Raw genomic sequence first — 9,830 nt, 5'->3', positions numbered from 1 at the left:
ATGCTTCCCTCTCTCTCTCTCTCTCTGCCTGCCTCTCCATCTACTTGTGATTTCTCTCTGTCAAATAAATAAATAAAATCTTAAAAAAAAAAAAAGAAAAGTTATTCTACAAAGGTTACTACAAATGACAGCATCGTTCTGCCATTCTCATTCCTTTTCTTTTATTTTTTTTAAGATTTTGTTTATTTCACAGAGAGAGACACAGCAAGAGAGGGAGAGAACACAAGCAGGGGAGAGTGGGAGAAGAAGAAGCAGGCTTCCTGCTGATCAGGGAGCCCAACGTGAGGCTCAATCCCAGGACCCTGGGATCACAACCTGAGCCAAAGGCAGATGCTTCACCACTGAGCCACCCCGATGCCTGTCATTCCTTTTCTGCTCCCTGGAGGCAAGCCTGTTGAATTGATTTAACTGACTTTTTAATATTTACCATACTTACATTGCTGTCATACTTGCAAACGATTGATTAAGTAATGATTAAGTAATGATTAAGCATATTCCAAGACTACTGTTCTCCACCCTCCAAAAAAACAGGTGTACCCCCAAAAGAATCAAATGGTAATTTGAGTTATCTCAATATATAGTATTTTCTTACAGTTACAGTCACTTTTATTATGCAAATAATATTCACAACTGAGGCATGCAGTTCCCTGCATCATCTGTTGTTTTCTAGAGTCAGTAAGTGTTTTGCTTTACATTTGCTCATTTATCTATGTACAATTCACCTTGAAATGTTTCCCTAGTTGTGTGCATCTCCTTTCAACATGTTCAAACAAAATACGTACTCCATTTCTTTAAGAAATCTCTCCCAGAGCTTTCCAACCTGCTCCATTGGCATGGTTTCCCTCAGTGCTAGTTGTACAACTTTCCATCATCATGGGAATTCCTTTTGTCTCTATTGTTTTATAATAAAATGTCTTTTAGTATGGGTCTGTCTCCATCCATTATAGTGGGCAATCACTGGGCCCTTTGAATCTGGAAACTCATGTCCTTCAGTTCTTTAAAACTTATTTGAATTACCTTATTAATGATCTGTCCTCCTTGTTTTCTTTGTTCTTTCTGGATCTCCCATTAGTGGCTCACTGGATCTCCTGAAGTGCTACTCTTATCTTTTTGTATTTAAATTCCAGTTAACATACAGTGTAATATTAGTTTCAGGTGAACAATATGGTGATTCAACACTTCCATACAACACCTGTTGTTCATCATAAGTGCACTCCTTCATCCCCACCACCTATTTCAACGATCCCCTACCTACCTCCCCTCTGCGACCCAACAGTTTTCTATAATTAAGAGTCTGTTTCTTAGTTTGTCTCTCTTCCTCTCTTTCTCCCCTTTGCTCATTTGTTCTCTTTCTTAAATTCAATATATGAGTCACATTTGTTTTTCTTGGACTCATTTTGCTTATTAGCACAGTATCTTCTAGCTCCATCCATGTCATTGCAAATGGCAGGATTTCATTCTTTTTTGATGGCTGAGTAATATTCCACTGTAAACACAAACACATACATACATACCACATCTTCTTTATCCATTTGTCAGTCTATGGACACTTAGGCTGTTTCCATAATTTGGCTATTATAGATAATGCTACTGTAAACATCAGGGTGTATGTATCCCTTCGAATCAATATTTTAGTAACCTTTGGGTAAATACCCAGTAGTGCAAATGCTGGGTTGTAGGGTAGTTCTATTTTTAACTTTTTTGATACTGTTTTCCAGAGTAGTTCCACCAGTCTCCATTTTCACTAACAGTGTTAAGAGAGTTCCCCCTTCTCTACATTCTCAGCAATACTTGTTGCTTCCTATGTTGTTGATTTTAGCCTTTCTGACAGGTGTTAAGATATCTCACTGTAGCTTGATTTATATTTCCCTGTGATGAGTGATGCTGAGTATCTTTTCATGTATCTGTTGGCCATCTGTATATCTTCTTTGGAAAAATGTCTATTCATGTCTCCTGCCCATTTTTCAACTGGATTATTCATTTTTTGAGTGTTGAGTTTTATAAGTTCTTTATATATTTTAGATACTAACTCTTCATCAGATATGTAATTTGCAAGTACCTTATCTCAGAGAGAACTAAAAAATTCAGTGAAGTCAAAAGATATGAGATGCACAGAAATCTGTTGCATTTCTATATACCAGTAATGAAGCAGCAGAAAGAGAAATTAAGGAATCAATCCCATTTCCAGTTGCACTAAAACAATAAGCTACCTAGGAATAAACTTAATCAAAGAGGTGAAAAAAACTATATTCTATTCTGAAACTATAAAAAGAACTTATGAAAAAAAAAAAAAACTGAAGATGACACAAAGACATTCCATGCTCATGGATGGGAAGATTAAATATTATTAAATGTCTATACTACCTAAATCAATTTTCATATCTTTTCTTGTCTCTTCCATCTCTTTATCTTTTTGCTCAACCTTCTAAGGTATGTCCTCAACTTTCTTTTCAACTATTGTAGTTGTTTCTTCATGCTATCATACTTTTAATTAAGACTCTTTTTATAATGAATGTTTTTCTTTCATGCAGTTATATTTATTTATGCAGAAGGTCTGTTGATTAGTTTCACTTGTCTGTCTGGAAGTTTTCTTTCCCCTGCATAGTTCATTTCTTCCAAGTTGTAATATATCCATTAGTTTTAGTTTCTTTTGTAAGGTGTTTCTTCATATGTGGTAAAAACAGGGTTAAAAAACAAAACAAAACACTGTTTGGAAATTCAAGTATGCATTGGTGGAGCTTCCAAACTCGTTTTCCCTGTATGATTTTCTGGCTAGTCCATTTTGTAGGGAGAACCCTTGATACAAATATCTCTAGGTCTTCCCTTGGAAGTTGTACAAAAGTCCCAAAGACTTTTTGAACCAACTGCCTAGGGAAACATGAAATGTGGAAACTGAGTGGAAGAAAAAATTAGGGAAATCTTAACATTCAGTATGTAAACATTAAATAAATCTCCTTAATTCAAATATGTACCCAAATCCTCGAATGTATCAGAGAACCTCCAAGAACAGAGATCTTCTATTTTATCCTTTCCAGAGACTTAATCTCTACGTTTCTGCTAGGATTGGGGAAGATCAGTCAGCCAGATGTTTCTTACTCAGGTTTACCCAGTTGGTTTAGGATTCAGCTTTCTTCTACCTATTAAGACATTTAAAATTTGTCTATTTACTTTTTGGAGTCCACAGTTTTATTACAGTTGTCTCCAGTTGTCTGTTTGTTGTTGTTTGTCCTACATAAGTTTTGTCATTTTAGCAATTCTGGAGGAAGAAGTAGAAATTAAATTCATATATTTAGTCTGCTATCTCCAGACATTTATCTATTGTGCTACGGTGTATCTTTCTCCCACAAGTTGATCTCTAGCATAATCTGGTCTGGATTTGCATGATCATGGATTATGCCTCTACAGATATTGAGGAAATGGCCTTTAATAGGACCAGAAAGATTTCAGCGTCATCTTCGAGTGTTCAGTGAGGGTTCAACTGCCTTATACAACACAAATATAACAGACACAGATATTTACCTGACAAATAATAACTCCATATACTCTCTTAAAGGGAACAATTATTTCCTGAACGTCTTTTTTCCAGTTCCATTTGTAAAACATTTAACTCAGAACAGAAAACAAATCCAAAGCTGGGAAATATTTTCACTCTCAGCTGATTCAATCTCCATTCTTTTACAACAAAAAAACCACAGGTGATATAAGGATTTAAAGACTTTACCCAAATCACACTGCTAAATACATAGAAAGATAAAGCTCATCATGTAAATCTGAATTATCATGTGCCTGTCATATAGTAGGCACTTAATATTTGTTGAAAAATGAATTTAAAATGATACCTTATATCCGAATCTGAAGCTTTCTGCCTCACTGCCAATTTTGTAATCTCTCCTTGAGACATAGTCTTATGAAGCTTTGCTTCTTCATCAACTGAAGAAAATCGCTGTGACGTCTGTAATAATTACATATATGAAAGACTTTAAAGCCAAGTAACCATATAATACTGTAAATAAACTCAAGTTACAGAATTGAGAATTACATCTATTAAAAATACATAAAACTACGTTCATATTGTTCAGCCGCAATAAAATAAAAGAACCTACTAAAAATTTTATTAACTTCCTAGAATAATCTGATATAAAGAGAACTTGGGTCAATGAAATGCTGAACAGGACCTCCCAGAGTTCATGTTTTCTGACAACTTAACAATATCAAGTGGAAAGGTAAGAAAAAAGTCAAAGCCAACTAAATATACAGACAAAAGATTCAGAATCTGATAAATCTAGAGGATGAAGTACAGTCTTTCATGCGTCCTTTTATGTGTCCCTACAGGTAGTAATTACTTTTATGATATAATTTGCTACTATAGATTTTTATTATACCTAGTCAAGGATTTAAGAAAGGAAAAAAAACCACGAAGGATCAAACATTATCACCACTAATGGTCTAAACTATAAACAACTTACATGGCTTTATCAAACTAGGAACTGAATTTCAATGGGCAATTCTTGTTCCATTTATTTACAATGTGCCCCTTTAAGGAAAATCCCATTCAGAAGAGAAAATTTCTTGTTACCTATTCAAATCCTTTCCTAATATTTCATTTTTCTATAATTATAGTATCTTTTCTTTGGCCTTTTAGTCTGCTGCAACAGTGACCAGTTTTATCCTCATGCCTGAAACAACCAAAACCAAAAACAAAACAGAAACCCAGACAAAATAGTAAGAACAAAAAGTTATCATGATGATGGACAATTATTCTCAGGAGATGGGAAACAAAAGAAGTGAGTCCTTCATCTGCCCCAGCTTAGTACCTTGAGACAGTTTCCAAACTGTGACACAGAGAGAGGGTTCCAGGAGAACCCTGGCAGACTCTCTGAGTTGAACACATCAAGTTCAAAGTCCAGAGACTAGAGACTGAGAGAGAGAGAGAACTGAAGAGGAAAAAGATACACAAATAAAAAACTGTGGAGATCTTCAGAGGGTATTTAGCTGAGTACTAATCAACACTTCTATGTCAGACAACTACCCAACACCAGGCAAAGGACCACCTGAAAGGTTTAAAGGTAATAGTGCCCAGCACTTACCAAAAGCCAGTAACTGTGCTTGTGCCCAAGTCAGAACATATGACTTTATGATTCCCAGGGTACTGGGTGAAGTATATAGCAGGATCTTGCCTCAGTAGTCAAGAGTAAGTGCTAGTCAAAAATAAGCCCTAGGTGAAAAACTTCTCTGTTTGGACCTAACAAATCTTAAGTTTAATTCAATAAAAACTGTATATAAAGTGTAAAAAATGATTTTATTTACATATAAATATTAAAATGATTACTGCAGACTGATTAACAGATCTCTTCCCATTGTTTCTTTCTTTCTCCCCACCCTGCCCTCCTACCCTTCTTCTTCTTCTTCTTCTTCTTCGGTGGTGAGAGCACCTGAAATCTCTCTTAGAAAATTTCCAGCATTCAATACAATGAGACTAACAAATCCTTAGGAACAAACTCCTTCCATAATCAACCTCTGAAATATTACTGGAACGTAACAGTCTCAAGAATATTAATCAGATACAAACGTATCCATAGTACCCAACAAGACAAAATCTACAATGCCAGGCATCCAATAATAAATAAGGAGGCATGCAAAGAAATAACAATATATTACTGACAAGGAGGAGAAAAAGTCAATCCATCTATAGTGACTCAAAACTGACACAAATATTGAGTACGAGGAGATCAGAGAACTAACTAAAGGGAAAGAACTTAAAATTGCATGTGATTCAAGGTGACATATTTTTAAAGGCACTGCTTCTGAGGAAAATTAAGGTAAAAAGGAACGAAGGGGTGCCTTTTAGAGATTGAGTAGTGAAGAAAAGAAGCAGAAGAGGAATATTTAGAATCTAACAAGGCAAAACAGAAGCAAAAAATGGAGGACACAACATTGCCTCCAACACACACACACACACACACAACTAACAGACTCCAAACAGGATGCCTGCAAAAAACCTTTTCATTTTTACACTGATACAAGAGGAAGCTCTTGAAATCAAGTTACTTATAAACTATCCCAAATGCACAACATGAATAAAGACAAAATCTACACAAGCTACAATAAGAAAACAAAGAAAATTAGAACCAAAACAACTTAGATGATAACCCATCTTCCACCAAACATACAGAAACCAAGCATGAAGCAGGAAACTGTAAAGTAAAAATGAATTAAATAACCTCATGAAACACCATAATGAATCAAAAATTAAAAAACTAAAAATAGAAACGAGCCCCCCCACCTCAATAAAAACCAGGAAGCAATGAAGGGAGTTGAGTGAACTCACGAAAGAAATAAAAAGATAGTGAAGAATAACTTAGAACATGCCCAAGGAAGAAAAAATGCAAATGCAGATTTAAAAGGCAGAAAGATAATAAACAAATAAAGATAATAAAGAATAGAAAGTATAAATGAGTAAAAAATCATCAGAAAGAACATGGTTGAGATGGAAGACAGAAAAAGAAGAAAAAAACTTATTTATTGGATTCCCTAAACAAGAAAAACAAAATAATGGGACACAGTATTTAAAACTGCAAAGTATGAAAGTGTTTCAAACATAAGGCAAAACCAGAATTTATATATATGAGGATATGCAAAAGAATATGTAAAATTACACATGCTGACAAATTATAAATAAAAGCCTAAAAAAAGAAGGGAGAGGGGAAGTAGAGGCAAGAATAATTCATCAATAGTTGTGTCAAAATAGGTGAGAATTTAAAAATATTATTATAACTGACTAACTTGAGAATAATTGGTTAAATTAAAATACAGTAAATTAAGGCATTTTAAAAAGTCATATACAAATCAACAGAAAAAGAAACCCCCATATCAAAAGAAATTTTAAAAAGTGAAACAGCAAAAAAGTAACATAAAAACAGCAAATTTAACATAATACAAAATAACAACATAAGATTATTAAGAAAGATAATTGAGTCTGCATCTATCAGTTATATCAATAAATAGGAATAGGTTTAACTCATCTATAATGCAAAAATTTTTTAAATTTGGCTCACAAAGTAGGAACCAACTATACTGCATACAAACACACACCTAAAACAAAAGGATCCAGAAAAGCTAAAAGAAAAAGGATGATAAAATTATTCCAGGCAAATGGAAATAATTAAGAAAGCACAGGCTGTGATATTATGATTTAAGTAGAATTCAAGCAAAAGCACTTAATGTAACAAAGTCACAATTCAGAAAGAAGAGGAAACTTTAAAATATTCTCTATACAAGACCGATCAAATGGTACAAAAAATAGTAAGGATACAGAAGACTCATAATCAGTAAGGAAGAGATTATGGTTATATACTGAAATTTTACATTCTGAATACAGAATATACTTACGTTAAAAACGCACGTGGTACTTTCTCAAAAACTGACCACATATTAACAAAGAAAATGATGAGGAAATTTGATCATTATAAATAATCTTTTATCATAACATAGTTAAACCAGAAATTTTAAAAGTTAAAAAATAAAAATGTCCTTCCTCTGAAAACAAAAAAATTTTTATTGAACAAGGTTTGGGCAAAAAATAATATAAACTGAAATTACCGATTTTCTCAAAAAATAATTAAAAACTTAACACACATTAGAATAAACAAGATACAACTAAAGTAATGGTCAGAAGAAAATTCACAGCCTTAAAAATCTGTATCAATAAAAATAACTCAAATAAATGAATTAAATTCCCCCACTTAAAAGGTAGAAAAATAAGAAATTTAGAAATAAGAATTTAGGAAAAACAAATTAAAAATAAGGAATTTTTTTAAAAATAAGGAAATAAGTAACAAAGGTAAAAGCAGAATTCAGTGGAGAATGGGGGGTAGGGGAAACTAGGGATAATAAATAAATCAAAACCCTATTATTTTGGAAAAAAGTAAAAACAGACAAGTGATTAGCTAACTTAAAGAAAAAAAGGAAAAAACACAAATTTACAAAATATGAAATGACAGAAGGGAAATAACCATTGAAACAGAATTTTTAGAGAACATGAGACTAATTTCCAGACTTCAATGCAAATAAACCTGAAATTTAGATGAAATTAATAATTCCCTAAGAAAAAATTATTTACCAAAATTGGTTCTATTAGATAGAAAGCTTACAAGACTAATTTATCTATAAGAAATACAGTTAATTATCAAGGAATTCTGCCACAAAAAAGTCCCAGATGGTTTCACGGGGAAATTCTACCAAAGCTTTAAGTGCAGAAAGTTGTGATGCTATAAACCAACCCTAACCTTTTGGGGAAATAAAATACATATAAATATCAAGTGTAGGGCGCCTGGGTGGCTCAGTGGGTTAAGCTGCTGCCTTCAGCTCAGGTCATGATCTCAGGGTCCTGGGATCGAGTCCCGCATCGGGCTCTCTGCTCAGCAGGGAGCCTGCTTCCTCCTCTCTCTCTCTCTGCCTGCCTCTCTGCCTACTTGTGATCTCTCTCTGTCAAATAAATAAATAAAATCTTTAAAAATAAATAAATAAATAAACAAATAAATAAATAAATATCAAGTGTAGGGGCACCTGGGTGGCTCTATCAGTTAAGCACCTGACTTCAGCTCAGGTCATAATCTCAGAGTCCTGGTTTAAGCCCAATGTTGAACTCCCCGCTCAGCAGTCTGCTTGTCTCTCTCCTTCTGCTTCTGCCCCTGCTTGTGCTCTCTCCCCCTCTCTCAAATAAATAAATAAAATATTTTTAAAAGAAATTAATTAATAATAAATAAATAGGTAGATAAATACTAAGTGTATGCAACAGTATAGCTGTTACATTGGGACTACCAATCCAAACCTTTTATGTCATAAACTCTGTTCAATATCAACCAGATTTCCAATTTGCAAGAACCATCTCAAAATTACCGGTACAGGTTCTAAAATTCTATAAACATCCTCTCCTGGCTTCCCCTTCCTGAGAAATTCCTAAGACCTAGTCAAAGTAGATTTTCCTTTACTTTCTGTAAAACAAGCTAAAAAACTTAAGTCTTGCTCAATCAACAGGTTTTTCTGGCAGTTTTTTGTGGAGTGAGCAGTGGAGAGAAGGAAAATTCAACACTGATAAGGATTGGAGAATATTTCAGATAATAACAAACACAAACAAGAACATAAGAAGTGACAGAAGTTTGGGGATAAAATGAGAAATTTTTCATACTGGAGATAAAGAAGACAAATTTTGGAGAGCTACTTGGGAGTCATGCCCATAGAGATGATTGTCCAGGGATAACAGAGGAAACTATAATGTTACCTATACCAATTCTACTAATAAGGAAAAGAAACGATGTGACTAACTCACTTACCATCCAAAATACTGAGAGACTAAAAAACTATATGAAAACCACCTTAAAAATATTATGTGGCAGAACATGTCATTATTCTTGAGTGAAAGCCAACAGAGTGGATGGAGGAACTGAGTGAGAGCAGCATCTGGAGATTGAAGTTATTCAAATGGCAGAATTAAAGGCAGAAAGTTAAAACAAAACACCAAAGTCACAAGGAAGGTAGCTACTACTCTTGTCTCTACTTCTCTTAGCAGGTAACAACTAATTAATGACTGATGAATCGAGGAAGTAATGCTTAGGGAATCCTCTTCAGGTAATTCATATAGGACTGTCTTTATCCCATTAGATCAGTTATTTCACAAATGGAAAGGTCAGATGGCTTCCTCCAAAACTGAGTAACACTCTTTTTAGCAAATGTCAGAGTTACAGGATCACTTTGTCCAGAAAAAAAACAGAAACAAAAATAAACACACACACACACACACACACACACACACACACACACACACACACACA

General features: G+C 34.0%; 1 protein-coding gene across 4 annotated transcripts in view; it reads right to left on the bottom strand.

Moving 5' to 3' along the window:
* MYO9A (myosin IXA) overlaps positions 1 to 9,830 on the bottom strand; it is a 283,835-nt gene that overhangs the window by 94,330 nt on the left and 179,675 nt on the right. For all 4 annotated transcript variants that reach the window (XM_059371925.1, XM_059371927.1, XM_059371928.1 and 1 more), the window contains one exon: positions 3,840 to 3,952. In XM_059371925.1, the coding sequence (XP_059227908.1) occupies positions 3,840 to 3,952 (113 nt within the window). The remainder of the gene's footprint in view (positions 1 to 3,839; positions 3,953 to 9,830) is intronic.

Source organism: Mustela nigripes, chromosome 13, assembly GCF_022355385.1.
Source record: "Mustela nigripes isolate SB6536 chromosome 13, MUSNIG.SB6536, whole genome shotgun sequence".
NCBI classification, from domain to species: Eukaryota; Metazoa; Chordata; class Mammalia; order Carnivora; family Mustelidae; genus Mustela; species Mustela nigripes.
The sequence above is the reverse complement of the archived record's forward strand: the minus strand, read 5'-3'. Positions and strand labels throughout refer to the sequence as shown.